This window comes from Columba livia, chromosome 5 (assembly GCF_036013475.1).
Source record: "Columba livia isolate bColLiv1 breed racing homer chromosome 5, bColLiv1.pat.W.v2, whole genome shotgun sequence".
Lineage (NCBI taxonomy): Eukaryota > Metazoa > Chordata > Aves > Columbiformes > Columbidae > Columba > Columba livia.
The window spans coordinates 50,915,257-50,934,446 of NC_088606.1; the positions used below are offsets into that span (position 1 = coordinate 50,915,257).

At 42.8% G+C, this 19,190-nt stretch overlaps 1 protein-coding gene across 1 annotated transcript in view; it reads right to left on the minus strand.

Annotated features, from left to right (window-relative positions):
* Positions 1-19,190, minus strand: part of MUC6 (mucin 6, oligomeric mucus/gel-forming) — a 62,902-nt gene that overhangs the window by 16,054 nt on the left and 27,658 nt on the right. Inside the window, exons 21-34 of the mRNA XM_065066093.1 lie at positions 18,803-18,944; positions 18,160-18,270; positions 15,608-15,793; positions 14,916-15,155; positions 13,793-13,949; positions 12,913-13,056; positions 12,333-12,395; positions 11,321-11,368; positions 9,755-9,937; positions 7,187-7,234; positions 6,554-6,796; positions 4,962-5,333; positions 3,965-4,408; positions 445-885 (exon numbers count right to left, since the gene is read on the minus strand). Coding sequence (XP_064922165.1) covers positions 445-885; positions 3,965-4,408; positions 4,962-5,333; positions 6,554-6,796; positions 7,187-7,234; positions 9,755-9,937; positions 11,321-11,368; positions 12,333-12,395; positions 12,913-13,056; positions 13,793-13,949; positions 14,916-15,155; positions 15,608-15,793; positions 18,160-18,270; positions 18,803-18,944 — 2,822 coding nt within the window. The remainder of the gene's footprint in view (positions 1-444; positions 886-3,964; positions 4,409-4,961; positions 5,334-6,553; positions 6,797-7,186; positions 7,235-9,754; positions 9,938-11,320; positions 11,369-12,332; positions 12,396-12,912; positions 13,057-13,792; positions 13,950-14,915; positions 15,156-15,607; positions 15,794-18,159; positions 18,271-18,802; positions 18,945-19,190) is intronic.

Sequence of the window (19,190 nt, forward strand, 5' to 3'; positions counted from 1 at the left end):
GTGCAAGAAAAGCACTGCTGTGCTGCAATGGGACTCACTGGGGAAGAGGGAACTGTGGGCTTCTGGCTGCTGTCTTCACCCTCTCCATCCATCATTTCCTTCAAAAGGGGAACAGAGAAAGCCCCTCAAGGGTGTCATCTAACATACAAGCACCCTCTGCCTCTCTCTGAAGAGGAGCTTCTCCAGATGTGCATGTGTCCCACCAAGGAACAGGGACAGTGTACTGCCTGCTCTTTTCCACACAGGCAGGCCAGGCTTTGTGCGAGAGACCTGTTCCCAGGGCCATGTCAAAGGCAGAACATACTCAAGTGCCAATGCCTGCAGAAGCGGGCAAGGGAGAATAAAGGAAAAGTAGCAATCAAATGCTTGAGTAGCATGGAAGGAAGCATGAGAGTTGGGAAGAGCAAGCAGAGCAGCAGCTGGAAGGGCAGGAGGGAGCCTTACCAGGGTGTGAGGAGCTCAACCATGTAGAGGACACGGTTGAGGAGGGGGAAGATGCAGGTGAAGGCAGTGGGCTGGTTTTGGCTGTGGAGGGTGTGGATGACTCTGGTGCAGGGGATTCTTTTGGAGCACTCGTTGTTGTGGAAGAGGGCCTGTGCTTCAGTGTCGTAGGCGTAGACTTGGGGCTGGTGGTTGGTGGTGAGGTGGAGAAGACTGTGGAAGTGGTAGCCGATGGCCAGTGGGTGCTGAGGGGGCTGCTGGGGGCAGGCGACGAGCTGGGACTTGGAGACATGCTAGTCAGCATGACTTCTGTGCTGGTGGCAGGTTTGGCCTCTCGGGAGACAGAGGTCTTTGAGGTGATGCTGGTGTAGCTGGTGGCAGTCGTCTTTTCCGTAGTCAGTGGTGGCACAATGTATGGCATGCTTGTCTTTTCATGGATGAGTGCTGCCAAGAGGAAAGCACAGGTCCATTGAGGATGACAGCAAGAGGTTAATCTTAGAATCATATAATGCCCTGAGTTGGAAGAGAACTACAAGGATCATCCATTCAAACTCCTGTACTTGCATATGTCAGCCCCACAATTTATACCATGTGTCTGAGGCCATTGTCTTGTCTTTTTTTGAATACTGCCAGGCTTGGGCTGTGACTACCTCCCTAGTGAACCTATTCCAGTGCTCCTCTACCCTCTGGGTGAAAAACCTTTTCCCAATGTCCAATCTAAACCTCCCCTGGCACATCTTCCTGCCATTCCCTTGGGCTCTGTCATTGGTCACCAGAGAGGAGAGATTGGAACCCTATTCTTCCTCCTCCCTTTATGAGGAAGCTGTAGGTCGTGATGAGGTCTCCCCTAGGCTGAACAAACCAGGTGACTTTAGCCACTCCTCATACGGCTTCCCCTCCAAACTCTTCACCAACTTTGTAGCCCTCTTTGTGACACTGTCCAGTATCTTTATATCCTTTTTATCCTGTGGCACCCAGAACTGCAGACAGTGCTCCAGGTGAGGCTGCACCAGTGCAGAGCAGAGTGGGACAATCAACTCCCTGCCCAGCTGGCAATGCTGTTCTTGATGCACCCAGGACACGGTTCTTCGCTTGGCTGCCAGGGACACTGTTGGCTCGTGTTCAACTTGCCATTGACCAGAACCCCCAGATCCCTCTCTGCAGAGCTGCTTTCCAGTATCTGGTCCCTTAGTCTGTAGGTACAGCCAGGATTGTTGCGTCTCATGTGCAAAAGCTGAAACTTGCTCTTGTTGAACTTTGTGCAGTTGGTGATTACCCAGTCCTCCAATTTGTCCAGATCCCTCTGCACCGCCTCTCTGCCCTTGAATGTCAATAGCTCTTCCCAATTTAGTGTCATTGGCAATTTATGTAATATTCCCTCAAGTCCTGTGTCTAAGTCATTTATGCAGGCATTGGAGAGTGCTGGCCCTAAGATGCATCCCTGCAGAACCCCACTAGTGACTGGTTGTCAGCCTGACATAACCCCATTTACTAGAGCCCTTTGAGCCTGGCCCATCAACCAATTGCTCACCCACTGCATTATGTGTTCATCCAGCTGTCTGCTGGCCATCTTGTCCAGAAGAATACTGTGAGAGAGAGTATCAAAGACTTTACTGAAATCTGAAAAGATCTAATCAACAGGCTTCTCTTGGTCAACTAGGTGAGTAACCTTGCTGTAGAAAGATATTAAGTTTATATTAAGATATTAAGGACTTTCCCCTCATGAACCTGTGCTGGCTGGGACCAATGACTGCATTGTCATTCAGATGTTTTTCAACAACTCCCAGAACAATCTTGTCCATGATTTTGCCAGGAACAGTGGTGAGGCTGACAGGCCTGTAGTTGCCAGGGTTATCCCTGTTGCTCTTCTTATAGACTGGGACAACGTCTGCCAAATTTCAGTCACCTGGGACCTCTCCAGATTCTCAGGAACATTGAAAAATCACAGAGGCAGGTCTTGCTATGACATCAGCCAGCTCTTTAAGCACCCTTGGATGAATCCCATCAGAGCCCAGCGACCTGTAGGAATCTAGCTGGAGTAGCAAATCCTGTACAAGTTCCAGATTGATTGGGAGTTTATCGTTCTTGCATCCATGGTTTTCTAACGCAGGGCTATGGGGGCCCGCAAGTCCACCTCTGGTGTTGAAGACTGAAGAAAGCATTAAACCTCTTGGCTTTGTCTGTGTCCCTGTCAGTAAGGTAACCATGCTTATTGAGTAATGGGCCAATGTTATTTCTAGTTTGCCTTTTGCCATTAACCTATTTGAAAAAGCCTTTTTAATTGCCCTTCACAGTACTGACCAGCTTCAGTTCTAATTGAGCTTTGGCAGCATGAACGTCCTCCGTACAATGACGACCAACATCTCTGTTATCCTCCCATCACATCTGACCTTGCTTTCACTGACCGTGTAATTTTTTTTTTTCGCCATATATCAAGAAGATCCCTGCTCAACCAAACTGGCTTTTTGCCTCATCTGCTAGATTTTTGACATTTTGGAATTGCCTGGTCCTGTGCTTTTAGTAGGTGGTACTTAAAACATGACCAACGCTGATGGACCCCAGCACCTTCAAAAGCTTCTTCCCAGGGAATCTTACTAAGTAGTTCTCTGAGCAACCCGAAGTCTACTTTCCTCATATCTAAAGTTGAGGTCTCATGGCAGTTTTCCTCCCATTATCAAAGATTTTGAACCTAATGGCTTCATGGTCGCTGAGGCCAAGGGAGCCACCTGTCACCACTTGTCAAACGAGATCCTCTCTTTTAGCGAGTATCAAATCTAGGAGGGCACCTGTCCTGGTTCTCTTAGTACCTGCACCAAGAAGTTATCATTCAGATGCTTTAGGAATCTTCTGGACCTGTTGGTGCCAGCTGTGTGATATTCCCTGTTGACATCTGGCAAGTTGAAGTCCCCCATAAGGACAAAGGCAGATGAGTTGGAGGCTTTGCTTAGTTCCTTAAAGAAAAACTCATGAGTGTCGTCATCCTGGCGGGTAGCCTATAGTAGACAGTCACGATGAATTCTGCTGTATTTGTCTGTCCCTTAATCCTTACTCAGAGGCTCCTAGTTTTGCCATCGCCAGCTGCCATCTCCAATACAGAGAAGGCAAAGGATTTGGGCACAAGCCTCAGGCCAGGGGCATGTGCAAGAGAAGCAGAGCTGTGCTGCAATGAGATTGACTGGGGAAGAGGGAGCTGTGGGCCTCTGACTGCTGCCCTCACCCTGCTATCTGGTTTCTCCCCCAAAAAGGGGTAAAAAGGACAGCACCTCAAAGGTTCCTTCCAAGAAGCAAGCACCCACTGCTTCTCCTAGAAGAGAAGCATCTTCAGATGTGTCTCCATTCAAGGAACAGGGACAACATACCTTCTGCTCTCTTCCACACAGGCAGGCCAGGCTTTGTGGGAGAGACCTGTTCCCAGGGCCGTGGCAAAGGCAGAACATAGCCAAGTGCCAATGCCAGAGGAAGAGGGAGGGAGGGAGGGAGGGAGAGCAGGCAGAGCAGCAGGAAAGGCAGGAAAGAGCCTTACCAGGGTGTGAGGAGCTCAGCCACGTAGAGGACACAGTTGAGGAGGGGGAAGATGCAGGCGAAGGCAGTGGGCTGGTTTTGGCTGTGGAGGGTGTGGATGACTCTGGTGCAGGGGATTCTTTTGGTGCACTCGTTGTTGTGGAAGAGGGCCTGTGCTTCAGGGTTGTAGGTGTAGGCTTGGGGCTGGTGGTTGGTGCTGAGGGGGAGGAGGACACTGTGAAAGTCGCAGCTGATGGCAACTGGGTGCTTAGTGAGGTTCTGGGAGCAGGCAGAGAGCTGGGACTTGGAGATGTTCTTTTCAGTGTGACTTCTGTGCCAGTGGCAGGGCTGATCTCTCTGGAGACAGAGGTCCTGGAGGTGCTGCTTGTGAATGCACTGGCAGTGGTCTTTTGCGTGGTCAGCGGTGGCAAAATGTGTGGCACAGTTGTCTTTTTGTGGATGAAGGCTGCCAGTAGAAAATAACAGGTACATTGAGGATGAGGATAAGAGGGGAAGGCAAAGGAGGTGGGTACAAGTTGCAGGCCAGGGACATGTTCAAGAAAAGCAGTGCTGTGCTGCAATGATACTAACTGGGCGACAGGAAGGATTGCAGCTCCGGCTGCTGCCCTCAGCCTCCCCATCCAACTTTTACCCAAAAGGCCAATAAGGTCATCTCCTCAATGGTGCCTTACAACATACAAGCACCCGCTGCCTCTCCCTGGAGGAGATGTACATGGAGCAAGGAACAAGACAGGGCACCTTCTGCTCTCTTCCACACAAGTCAGGCTTTGTGAGAGAGACCTGCTCCCAGGGCCGTGCCAAAGGCAGAACATACCAAATTGCTAATGCCAAAGGAAGTGGGAAAGTGGGAGTGAAGGAAAAGTAGCAAACCAGTGTCTGAGTGGTGTGTGTGGATCTAAAGAAAAAAAGAAAGGATGTAAGAAATGAGAGGAAGGAAGAAAACATGAAAGCTGGGAAGAGCAGGCAGAAGCTGCAGGAAGGGCAGGAAGGAGCCTTACCGGGGTGTGAGGAGCTCAGCCATGTAGAGGACACAGTTGATAAGGGGGAAGATGCAGGCGAAGGCAGTGGGCTGGTTTTAACTGTGGAAGTTGTGGATGCTGTAGGCTTGGGGCTGATGGTTGGTTCTGTGGTGGAGGAGACTGTGGACATGGCAGTCGATGGCAACCAGGTGCTTAGCAGGGTGCTGGGGGCAGGTGGAGAGCTGGGACTTGTTGATATCCTTGTCAGCATGACTTCTGTACTGGTGGCAGGTCTGGCTTCTTGGGAGACAGAGGTCTTGGAGGTGATACTTGTGGATGCACTGGCAGTGGTCTTCTGTGTTGTCAGTGGCAGCACAATGTGTGGCATGGTTATCTTTTTGTGGGTGAAGGCTGCCAGGAGGAAACGACAGGTCGGTTTATTGTGACAAGGTATGATGAGCACTTTGGTCACATGGGTAGTTCTGGGGTAGATGATCTGTGTTAGGGTATGGGCAAGAAAGGCAAGAACAAGTCCCACTTATTTTGATTGTTTTAAATCGCGATGTAGAGATCTATGTCCCCCAAAGTGTCCCATCCCTTCCTGCTGCTTCTCAGAATTGCAGACTGGTGATGGTTTTGAAGGATGTCCTGTAGCAATTTGTCTCTCTTTCCTTCTGGAGCTCTTGAGAGGGAAAGAGGTTTGTCTACATTCATGTGCGATTCCACTAGTTGACAGGCAGTCTACCATTTGTGTTCTGCAGACTATGCTGGAAAGGATCCATGGGAAAACTGAGTCTACTGAAGGGACAGACATAGGTCATGGATGACTCTTAGCTCTATCCTGACCAGAGCACTCACCTGTTACTACTTTACTAGTTGGAGTCTTAGCTCTGGTTGGCTCCCTTGCTACAAAGAAAGGGACGAGAGAAAACAATGGTTGAGTTTTGGGAAGGATTCTAGGCAAAGCATGTTGTGGTGTCTCCTCAAATGAGGTTGTCCTGTTCAACACCAATACAGCACAGGCATGTGGAGCCTGCTGGGTTTAAATGGGAGAATTTTAGCCTGGAGTTGAGTGTACACCTTCTTTCCCACCCTCCACTGGTGACCCTTTTGCACCCAGGGTCAGCACTGGCCAACGAGGTGGCATTTGTTGAACCACACTTTCTATGGGTGTGCCAGCGCTGGGCATCCATTGGATGGAGAACATGCCTTGTGTTCTGTCTCTCACCCAAAACTGTCCTGAGGTGTAAAATGGAGACGAGTTTCCAGTTTCACTGCCTTCTGTTCCCCCCACTGTGTGTTCTAGGGGAACCACTGTTAAGGGGAGGGCGTGTGTGTTAGCTTATCTCTGGTTGCTAGATGTAGGGCAGGAACTCATAGATATGTGTAGCCTGCTAAAGGCCTGTGCCCCAGAGCCAAACCCCTGAAGCAGCAAGGGAGGAGGATGCAGTTAGGGTTGTGTGCAGGGAAGTTCCAGGAGCTGCCTGGGTCCCAGGAGTCCTATGGCAAGGGCAGTGGGAATTGAGAATGAATACCAAAACTGAAGCCTATGAGGGACATGCTGCTTAGGAGAGAATGGTGGACCTGGAAGAAGCAAGGAGATTAACATGAAAGGCAGGAGGGAGCCTTACCAGGGTGTGATGGTCTCAACCGTGTTGAGGACACAGCTGAGGAGGGGATAGAAGCAGATGAGGTGGAGGTGGTAAATAAAGAGCTGAGGCTTGGAGATATCATTGTCAGTGGGACTTCTGGGCTGCTGGTGGGGCTGGCCTCTCTTGGGACAGTGGTGCTGCTGGCAGACATAGCAGGTGTGGTTTTCTGTGTGATGAGATGTTGCACAAGAGGTGGCTTTGTTGGTCTTCTCTGAGTGACAACTACTGAGAGAAACACACAGGTTGATTGAGAGTGGCAAGGCAAGACAGGAAGGCAAAGAAAGTGGGTGATTGTCAGGCAGAAGCCCCAGGTTATGGGTGGGCATAAGAAAGGCAGGATTGGACCACAGTGAGTGTTACTGGGCAAGAGGAAGAAATGGGGCAATGGTTTCCCCCTAGAAAAAGTACAGGACAAGAACTGGGCCTAAAGGATGCCCTCTGACAATTCAGCAGTCCCTGTTTCTTCCTGGAGCTCCTGAGGGAAGAAGAGCCTCTCTGGATGTGCATGTCTCCCCTTCAAGGTGTTCCAGACTGGGCAAGAACATCCTCTGGGAAAGCTGGACGAAGTGAAGCAGAGTCTTAGGCCAAGGGCGTTCCTCAGCTCCCTCTTACCTACTGGGACATGGTGGTGCAGGGTGGTTGCTTGGCTTGCCTCACTCTCTGTAAAGTAAGGAAGAGTGGATATTAGTAATGGTTAAGAGCTTCTAGGGTTCCTAGTTAAAGTGGGTTGGGATGCTTCCTTAGAGGAAGCTGCAATTGCTGGCAGGAGACCCAGAAATTGCTAAAGAAGACCCATATTTTTGCACCCCAGGACACTCAGATTTGTGCACCCCAACAGTACTGTGTGTGAGACATGCGGATTAGAGAAGAGTGTACACCTGCCCTACCACTACAGTAGACTTTCCCCTGCACAGTGTCCTAGCCTCTGGTGTCAGTTGCTAACCTAGCAATTCACATTACAATACAGCCTCAGAGGAGACTGTCCTTGTCTGACATCCCCAAGTACAATTTCCTTTTTTTAATATTTATTTTTTGGATAATTTGTTACAATGGCAAGGAAGAACACACGTTCTGCCATCTGTGTGTTTTCAAGAACTCACTTTGAAGCACAGAGAGATTTTGCATAAATTTGGAGGAAGCATGGAATATAGCCTCAAACAGAAATGTTAAGTTTAAGATGATATTTCAATGTCAGATGCTTGCTCCCTCAGCAAAACACATGAATTTCCATTTTTATCACACTGGTTCAGTCATCCATGTAATTTCCTACCTATTTGTGATGTTAAGACACCTTTTTTTATAAGGAATACATTGACAGGTGTCTTGTGAGTAATGGCTTCACCTGGTGGATATGAAAAAGTGATATTTACCTACTGTTGTTTAGGCTTGCTGAAAGTTGTGATGTGAGCTGTAGCTTGAGTAGGTATTGAGGTGGTTGTCATTTCCTTTTTGAAAGTGGTCTAGAAGGGTGGTGTGGTGAGCCTTACTTTTTCTGTCTCTGAAGCAGTGGTTGATGAGGCAACAGGTCTAGGCTTTGGTTTAGTGGTCATGGTTCTTTTTATTGAGGTAGTTATGGAAGGAGTAGTGATGGTGGAAGTCATGTTTGGTGGGGTAAAAATTAATGTAGTATGTTCTTTCAGAGTAAAGGTAAATAATATAATGTGAGTAATCAATTCATTTCATAATTGAAAACAGGTAAATTATGAAGAAGCTACCTATATTCCACAGATCCACTTTTCACCCTTAAACTTCTGAATATTTTCTGTGTAATTGATAACATTCATGTTCTCATAAGTTTGTAAATCTTTCTCTACATGGATTTGTTTTCTTTTGTCTAATATCTTAGTTTGAATTTTCTGTATTTTTTCCTTTATTTGATATTTTAATATAATTTTTCTAAGAATCATAGAATCATTTTGATTGGAAAAGACCTTTAAGATCATCAACTCCAACCATTACTTTAACACTGTCAAGTCCACCACTAAACATGTCCCTAAGAAATTAATCTACACATCTTTTAAGAACCACCAGGGATGGTGATTCTATCACTTTCCTGAGCAGCCTGTTCCAATACCTGAAAACCCTTTCTGTGAATAAATTTTTCCTAATGCCCAATCTAAACTTCCCCTAGTGCAACTTGAGGTTATCTTGGTTGTCACTTATTGGCTAAAGTCAGTGTGGGTTTTGCCCAAATTACAATTTCATTGGCTATTCTTATGTTCCAAATCAACCACAGTTTCAGCTTTCCGTAATTTGTATTATGAAGCTAAATAACATAATATTGTAGGACTTGCCTTGTATCACACAGTATCACAGTATGTTTGGGATTGGAAGGGACCTCAAAAGATCATCTAGTCCAATCCCCCTGCTGGAGCAGGAACGCCTAGGTGAGGTCGCACAGGAACATGTCCAGGCGGGTTTTGAATGTCTCCAGAGAAGGAGATTCCACAACCTCCCTGGGCAGCCTGTTCCAGTGCTCTGTTCCAGTGCTCTGTGCCAGTGCAAAAGTCATCTGTCATAATGGCAGCCTTTGAAGCTGTGTGTTGACTCCTGTGGGACCCCTTTTTGACTCTGCTTTTCCTGATAGCCGGGGTCCTGGATGGCTTATTAGTTGAAGTCCATGTTGGTGGGAAACTTCATATTGTTATGAGTCTCCTCAAGCCATAGAATCAGAAAGTAATTTGTGCTGGAGGAGTCATCCTCCTGAGAGCAAGACTCTAGAATCCTAGACAAAGCTGCTGCACTGATACCTGTGTGATTCTGCTTTGGTGTCTGCTTACATTATTCAGAGTTACTAGGTTGGGTGCTCCTTGTATGTGACTGCATAACTGAATCAGTTGTGGAGAGGCGGCTGAAGCTGACCTAATAAATCCAACTGGAGCTGAGCTGGCTCACTGCTTATAGAACTTCAAATGTGCTTCTCAGGTGAGTCACACAAGTGAGTTTTGGTCTTATTTTTAACGTAGTGTCTATATCCTTCCTCTTTCCATGCAACTTTGATCTATACTTCCGAGCATTTGTGGTTTACAAACTCCTTTATGGAAGCCTGCTTTGTGATTTGGAGTCTTATGTCTGGATGTTAAGCCAGCTTGCAATGCTTTCCTGCTGGAGTGCTATCTCAAATAGGTATAGAGTGGGTTTATTAAAATTTATTTTAGATAGTAACACTAAAAAACCTACCAGTTGTTGACTTTATTGTGACAGGAGGTGATGCTGATGAAATTCGTGGAACTGTGATTTTTGAAGTTATTGTTGGATTTGTAGTCTTAGTTGATACAGCAGTTGCAGAAGAAGAACTACTAGGTACTGTTGGTAGGGTACTTGTGGTAGAGCTTCTTATTACTTCAGGCTGCACAGTTATTCCTAAGAGAAAAAAAAATAAAATTAAGGGATAAGAAATAATTCTTAATAATCTATTTATAATACATCTATACAAATTGAAAAATATTTCTGAGGTAAAAACAGTCTTAGTAACTATTAGAAGTAACTACTATTAAAAACCATTACTTTACTTTTAGATGAAACATTTAAGAAGTTATCCATCTATTCCTTTACTACTACATGCAGTGAATACATTGAACAGGAATTCTTGCAGAAGTTTTATACATTTTTCTTCATCACTTTAAAGTGAATTTGGCATAAATACTTCTGCATAACAGCAGAGATGGAATTGTATTTTATTATTCACACAGCCAACAGTGTGAAGTTTTTCCAGTACCATCTGTCTTCTAGTCCAAACCCCCTGCAATGAGCAGGGACATCTTCAGCTACATCAGGTTGCTCAGAGCCCCATTTAACCTGACCTTGAATGTTCCCAGGAATGGGGCATCTACCACCTCTCTCCACAACCTCCTCCAGTGTTTCATGACCCTCATCATGAAAAGTTTCTTCCTTATATCTATACTGAATCTAACTTCTTTTAGTTTAAAACCATTACCTCTTGTCCTATTGCTACAGGCCCTACTAAAAAGTCTGTCCTCTTCTTTCGTATAAGCTCCCTTTAAGTACTGAAAGGCTGCAATGAGGTCTCCAGGTGGGCTCTCCCCAGAGTGGAGCAGAGGGGCAAAATTACCTCCTTTGACCTGCTGACCACACTCCTTTTGATGCAACCCAAGGTACCATTGGCCTTCTGGGCAGCAAGTACACGTTGCCAGGTCATGCCCAAACTTTCATGCACCAGTACCCCCAAGTCCTTCTCCACAGGGCTGCTCTCAATCCCTTCATCTCCCAGCCTGTGTTGATACTGGGTGATGTTCTGACCCAGTTGCAGAACCTTGCACTTTGTCCTTGTTGAACCTCATGAGATTCACATGGGCCCACTTCTTGAGCTTGTCCATGTCCTTCTGAATGGCATCCCATCCTTCAGTCATGTCAACCACATCAGTCAGTTTGGTGTCATCTGCAAATTTGCTGAGGGTGCGCTCAATCCCAATATTCATCAGAGATGTGACAGAAGTCCTTATTCAATAACAGAGATGTTTCATTACTGATATCTGGAAGTGCCTAGGTATACTCAGGAAACACCGTTTTCTTTCTATGTTTTTTTCTTAAGATGTCTAACAAATATTTCTGGGAAAATTTTCATTATAATTGTGATACCAAGTCACTTTTCCTCATTGCATCTTATGCATGTGAAACTGGTGATACCACTACCTCAGGTAAAAAAGGATATTGCTTACGTCATAAACACATATCAGGACATATATCAGTGTGTAAGTACTAGCTTGGTCAACTCTGTGAACTAACCTGTTGAAGGCAAAGATACTTCAGGTGTGGCACTAGTACTTTCCTCTCCTGTTGTGTAAAGGTAGAACAGATTAAGTTTTTGAATGAAAGCATATTAAAATATTCCAAATAAGGCAAATTTCAGATTGGATTCAAAGGATTGTGCTATAGTAATGAGACACTCCTGAAAATGCTTAAAATTACATATTTCAGTGGTATACTTCACATGAAAAGACTTAAACAATGACAAAGAAATCATCTCACAATTACAATGAACACAACAAAGTTTTTGCTGTGTTTCTTATGATTTTTATGCTTAAGGGCACCTCAGTTTCCAGGGTTAATGGAAGCGCGTTTTTTTTCATGCAGATGAGGTCACTAGCTGAGATCCTGGTTACACAGATTAGAATTCTGTACCATGAGAAAAATCATCTTTGACTTTTTTTTCTGTCTGCATGCAAATCCCATCTGTGTAGCTAGAGTCTATCCAAAACATTATTTAATAAGTTTGCATATAAATAAACCATATGGTAACAAATCTCAAGTTAAAATACTTAAAAATATCTAAAAAGAGATTTGCTAAATAGAGTACATTAGCTAGTTCTGATCCTCTTCTATGTGTTCCCTTTTTTATGAAAGATGTTGAATATATGAGACATGCACTTCTGCTGGGGCAGCCCCTCACACTGATACACCTTCAGGAATACCCACATTTTGAAAAGTATTCACAGTTACAATAAATACAACTTTTCTTGTTGCTAACTAAAATCAGTCAGAGTCATCCAGCTTCTGTATTATCACATTCCCTACCCTAATCCTTCTTTTAATTAGTTATTTTTATTCCTTTATTTACCATGTTTTACATGCTAGCAGTACAGTAATTGGGTTATTTTGAAGGAAAGTTATGTTTGGATCAGCACTCATTAATTGAGAGGTACTAAGAAAAATACCTTACTTGAGAACACATGAATGTTTTAGTTGTGATTTCCGGTTACTGTAGAGAAAGAGGATGAGCATATAGGGTGCTGCTTACCACATGGCATGCATCTTTCCTTCTCATAGTCGAAGTATTCATCATGAGAGCAGTTGTAACAGCCTGAAGAAAGGGGAAGATAAGTTTGTTTTACATTTCTTGAGGACAGCATTTAATTTATACTATTTTTAACCTCTTATCTTACGTTTCTTTTATTAAAATAAATCCAATTGAAACATCATCTATTCAGGCAAACATTTCCAGTATCATCCTCAGAAGAAGGTTCTGCCTTTGTAGTATTTGTTTTTTTGTTTCTCCAACTGCATATCCATTTGCCTAATGAAATATTAACTGTTCTCTCCATGTTTTCTTGCCTAAGTACAGTGTATTTGTTTGATTTGATGCAAGAGAATTTCCCTTTAAGATAGGCTGAATTCAGTATAGAGCTAGATATAGTACAGGTACTGAGTTGATTATGTATTTAAAGCAGTAGTAACAAGGTAAAGATCAGCAAAACTGCTTCAAAGACAGCATCAATTAGAATACTATTATTTAACTGTGATATCATTGATTTAAAAGACAGCACTGAAATTAATTACTATGTTACTGTTTCCTGGTTTACACTAGCATAGCTTCTTACCTTCAATGTTGACATATTTGTAGTTTTGATTTGGACAATTACAAGGCCTGTAATGCCAGGTGCAGTTGCCATTGTTGTAGCCATAGGAGTAAGCATTACCACTTCCTGTTTTCTGATGAGAATTGTAATATTCACAATAGACAGCTAAAAAAGGTAAAAGCAAGAGAGAAATCAGAATTTTTCAAATTAATGTTATTTTCAGAGGGCTAAAGAGAGCAAAAAATTAATAAAGAGTTGGAATAAAAAGTTTTGTCACTGAAATTTTTATAATAGCTTCTGACTCTCCAGTGAAGTCAGTGTCTTTTTCTGTAGATACACTAAGCAGACATTTCCACAATTTTGAATGCATAATATAGTGACATGTTGAAAAGAAACCATCAAATGACAACTCTAACATTGGTTTATAACACACTCATCCTCTTTATTTTCCACCATATACAGTGTTCTGGAACACTTTGATATCTTTTTTTTTTGTTTTAGAGTGTTCCAGCCAACACAGTTGTCTTTGTTTCTTTGACATCCATGCAGAAGGTGGATTCATCATAGCTGAAATGAAACATATTTTTTCACCAATTACTCCCTCTGCTGAAAAACAGTTCACTGTGTAGTGGTAGCAGAAGAAACAGCCTGCCTACTGTGGCCACATTATTTTCTCTTTCATTACTCCATGGTAAAAAGAGACATCATTTTTTGATTAATTTAGCACAAATGAAAACTACAGATTTCAAAACCCAGCTGACTGAAGTAGATTATATGCCCATAGAGAAAAGGCAATTTAGGAGGTACCTATTAAGCAATTACTTATGTTGCCATATTAATATACACACAATAACAATAATAATCCCTTAAAACAGTTTAAAGAGAGCTTAAAGAAACTTACGACAGAACTCAGGGGTCCTCCAGTCAATGCAGATACCTTTATCTAAGCATGCCATGGCATATACTGCAATGGCATCGCACATGCATTCGCAGTCCCCTCCAATATCACAACCGCAAGAGTCTCGAACGCAGGCCTCATAATAGGGCATACGATTCACCTGCATTGGAAAATGAAGTAACGAATTTTCTAGGATTCTTTTGTGCCTATTTGTTAAGAAGGTCTTTTTCTCTGTGCTAAACATCATGTGGTCCACTGAGACTAATTAGTATTTCCTCTAAGTACTTGTCAAGGTAATTACGATCCTCTTCAGAGAGATCTTTTTAGTAAGAATGTAGGTGTCTTCACATCAACAATAGAAACTGATGGTGTTTTGCCAGATATGTATTTCTAAATTAATACTAATCCTGAACATATTATGTATAGTCAGCTAAAAATTCCCAACACTCCGCCATCTGTTCAGGTACAAGTGTGTAAATGCATCAGCTGTACACCCTCCAGGGATATGCATGAGCACTGCAACATTATCTACATTTCTCACTTGTTTTCACCTCCTGAAGATGGAGATTTTCCTTCAGAAGGCCTGGCTTTGATGAACTTTGCACTATTTTCCTTTCCCCAAAGTGGGCAACTTAAAAAAATGTAGTGGTTTGATGATATCTTGCTCTTGGGCTTATCTGCATCTTCTAAGTAATGCTGTTGATTTACTGATGAGAACAAGGGTTTTCAGGCTTCTCGTTTGTTATTCTAACTAACGCTAAATGGTTTCAAAAGGGTAAATAGTTCATCAGTTGGTATCCGGCATCATCAACAGACTGACTAATTTCTGATACTTAAATATATTTTTTTTTTCACTCTGATATTTTTAACTAATCAGTTTATGCTAATACTTAGCTTTTGTGCTTACAAAAAGACCAGGGAAGTGCAAATGTGAAATGATGCAGATTAACAGAAATGAGAGCCATTAAAACTTTAAAATATATTTTATTAAAATATAGCCATAAAATATTTTAATATATTTTATTAAAACATTTTGGGGAAAAGAAAATTAAGTGTCAGTGTGTGAGCATTTAGGAAGAATACAGATTATGCCTATAAATAAAAAGAAGACCAAATCAATTCTTACCTTATTGTGACAGGCAGAAAAGACTTGGCTGTTGATGATGGAACACGTCTTTTCTGCCCATGCTTTACGATAAGGGTTCTTGCTACAGGGGTCCACTACAAAGTATACATCTCCGCAGAGAGGATTCTCTTTCCAAGAATTGACAAATTCCAGTTCATTTGATGCCACATACTTGCTTCGAGTTTCAAAATCATCTTTCATGTTGCCATTATAGTTCCCACACAAACCACATATAGTTTCCTAGATCAAATGAAAGCTGCAATGTCAATTCAGCAAGTTACAATTAACTTCTCTTTTGATTACTTACAGTTTCTTGTGCTATAGTAATGTATGTGATCTACAAGTACTCTCATACATTCTTAGTGTCTTGTGCATGGGGTTCTTTTCATCAATAGATGAATGTGTTTATCCTCTGAACTGTAAACTGTCATCATTTGGAGGTCAAATTCCACCATGCAGTTGTATAAAATACAAGCACTTCGCTCAAAAATTTCCTGAATGCAGTGGGGTAATGACTTAAAAGTCAGCCTCTAGTGAAAATCTCTGCCATTTTGAAGAAAATTATGAAAAGGAATTGCTAGTAGCACCTCTGAAAAACCTTTTCTATCATAAAGAGTCAAGGCAACCAACATCAATTGCGCTATTCAATCTGTGTTGAAGGACAGTTTACTGAGCAAGTTCTTCTGCAATACCTGTGTTTCTCTGGAGATCTTGATGAAGAAGTTCATGTGTTTATTCCAGATAAGGGTCATGTTGTATTTTCCTGGGATAATGATATCAAACATCAGGTGAAGAGCATTCTTTTTCACATTATATCGTACTCCAGGGTTTTCTCCAGAAACAGTGAAGGTTTCATCTCGCAGTATTAATGTCAAATTCTGAAAGAAAATTTATCTGGATGTTATAATTTATCAAGTGTCAGTATTTTCTTTACTCAGTGTCACATTTCTGAAGATCAGATGCTGTGCCACTACAGACTGTCTTGGCATTCCCACTTACTTTTGAAAAGCCATAGCAGTTGGGTAAAGTCCCCAGAGACTGGGGAAAGGAAAACAGTGCACCCTTTTTTAGAAAGAGTAAGAAGGAGGACCCTGGAAACTGCCAGACTGTTGGCCTCACCTCTTAACACACATAGAGGACAGGGAGGTGAGTTGAGACAATCAGCATGGCCTCACCAAGGTTAAGTCCTGCCTGACAAACCTAGTAGCTTTCTATGATGGAGCAACTTTATCAGTGGACAAAGGAAGGGCTATGGATGTTGCCCATCTGGAATTCTGTAAGACCTTTGACACAGTCCCCTCACAAATCCTTGTCTCTAAATGGGAGAGAGATGAATTTGATGGATGGGCTGTTCAGTGGATGAAGAACTGGCTGGATGGCCACTTTCAGAGGTTAGTGGTCAATGGCCCAATGTCTGGATGGAGATCAGTGACAAGGGGTGTCCCTCAGGGGTCCATATTGGGACCAGTGCTGTCTAGTATCTTAATCAATAACACAGAGGGACTGAGTGCACCCTCAGCAAATTTGCAGATGACATCAAACCGAGTGATGCAGTTGACATGCCCAAGGGATGGGATGCCATTCAGAGGGACCCGGACAAGCTCAAGAAGTGGGCCCATGTGAATCTCATGAGGTTCAACAAGGCCAAGCGCAAGGTCCTGCACCTGGGTCGGGACATCCCCTGGTATAAGTATAGCCTGGGGAATTAAGGAATTGAGAGCAGCCATGTGGAGAAGGACTTGGAGTTACTGATGGATGAAAGACTGGACATGACCTGGCAATGTGCATTTGTCTCTGGGGAGAGCTCACCTAGAGTACAGCATCCAGCTCTGGAGCCCTCAGTACAGGAAAGACGTAGACCTGTTGGAGAGGGTCCAAAGGAGGGCCACCAAGATGGAACACCTCTCCTATGAGGACAGGTTGAGAGAGCTGGGGTTGTTCAGCCTGGATAAGGCTTAAGGGATACCTCATTGCAGCCTTTCAACACTTAAAGGGAGCTTATAAGAAAGAAGAGGACAGACTTTTTAGTAGGGCCTATTGCAATAGGACAAGAGGTAATGGTTTTAAACTAAGGGATGGTAGATTCAGTATAGATACAAGGAAGAAACATTTTATGACAAGGGTGGTGAAGCACTGGAGGAGGTTGTGGAGAGAGGTGGTAGATGCCCCATCCCTGGAAACATTCAAGGTCGGGCTGGATGGGGCTCTGAGCAACCTGATGTAGCTGAAGATGTCCCTGCACACTGCAGGGGGGTTGGACTAGATGACCTTCAAAGATCCCTTTCAACCCAAACCATTCTATGATTTTATTCTATTCTATGATTCTATTCTACTGGCTTTTTTACTCCCTTGGCATAATTTATATGCGTATGCAAATCTTCAAGGTAAACAATAATATCTATAATTTTTCCACTCTCATTGTTAGGTGTGTTAACACTCTGACTGCATTTGGGTGAAACAATATAATTATCTACATGTGTCCAGCAGAGTGGAGGAAGTATGACAAACCAAAAGGTTTGTCTGAAGCATGCATTTATGAAACTGGGTCCTAAGTAAACAAACCTTTTCACCACAGCACTGACCAGCTGAAACTGCCGGTATTTAGTCAGTAATTTAGCAAATGTGTGCTGCATGTAGCAACTGTTCCTTGGGATAAAATCTCAGCTGCACATAATCTTCTCTCTGTCAGATAATGAAGGACTCTTAGGTGATCCGATGCTGCCCAGCGTTACTGTCTCATAGAACTGAGAACAGTAAAACTTACCCGATTTTGGAAACTGTTACACAGCAGTGGAAATGACGATAACTGCTTGTTGCTGTAGTTTCACAGGCATATCTCAGGTAAGATCTGGATATATTTTGAATTGCAGGTATTACCTGGACTTAGGGAAATCGGGAGAGGTTTTGCTCATCATCCATTATGAGAATTCCTCAATTTTATACTACCGTTTTCCTGAGTTTGTCAGGGTGGGAAATCAGTATCTTTTGACTGACCAACTCACTGCTGAGTCAGTAAAGTTCAAAATTCTACATCTTCTACACAGGCAAGAAGTTTGGGGACTGAAACGTTGATATGAGAATTGTGGGGAAAAAAAATGGCAATTCCTACTAAAGCTGGAGCTCTAGGTTTAAAATTTCACTTGCAAGACATTACTTGAAACACACAGCTAAAGCTTCCAAAAGGGAAGCAAACATGGGCTTGTAACAGCTATTCATTTGGATAGCAACAGGATGAAGATCTTACCCCAAAGTAAATGCTGATGGATCTGGAGCACGTAACCCCTGTTTTCCCACAGATGACATTCTCGGTAACAATTTTGAAAGAGGAAACAGGTCTATTAACACTGCAACCATCCTAAAAACAAGCAAACAAACAAACAAACAAACAACAACCCCAGAACACCAACACAGCAAAACAAACAACAAACAAAACCAACAAAATCCCAACAAAACAAACAACAACAAGGCACAAAACTCCAATAGACTCAATATCTGGAGTCTTCCAAACTAAGACTTTAAAGCATAAAGAAAGCTTAAATGTCATGACTCTGATTCTGCCTGGTCTGGGAGGTGATTGGTAGTCAAACTGACATCACTTCCCTAAAATATATAGTTGGCTGGTGCAGAATATGTACTTATCAAAGGTTATTTATACATATTGTTCAATCTAAAATTGGTTGTAATTGCATGAAAAAAACTGTGTTTTGGGAAGTCTTTTCATCTTAAGTATTGAAATAACCAGAAAATATAGAAACCACATTGTTTATAAAAATTCTGAGTGCTCTATTAGTTATGGATGTACCCTAGGATATTTTCATTAGCCATTTAAATCAAGGTATTTCTTAATGCTAAAATAGTGCCAAAATAAGCAGTGAGAAGCAGATTACCATAGCTAATATGTATTCACAGTTGCCATCAAACACAAAACGTTGTCCATCAAAAGTGGTGATGTGGCCTTCTCCATACAGATTACAGGTTGAGGAACACTTTGATTTCTGAGCACATTTCCATTTGCCTTTTGTGCATGTGCTAGGAGTGAGAAGAGAAACCGTTATTAGATTTCAAAGAAATGCCATCTTAACCTGCTCCTTTTTATATACGCGCACTTTTATAGATACAATGTTAATTTAATTGACTTGTGTATACTGTGACCGAGTTACAATTAATTTAGGAACAATAACTGAAAGTTGTGGACTGCCTAGAAAATTAATTAATGATGAAGAAATCTTAAGTCATTTCTGCTTTCTTTTTTCATAAAAGGAAGAATATGAAACT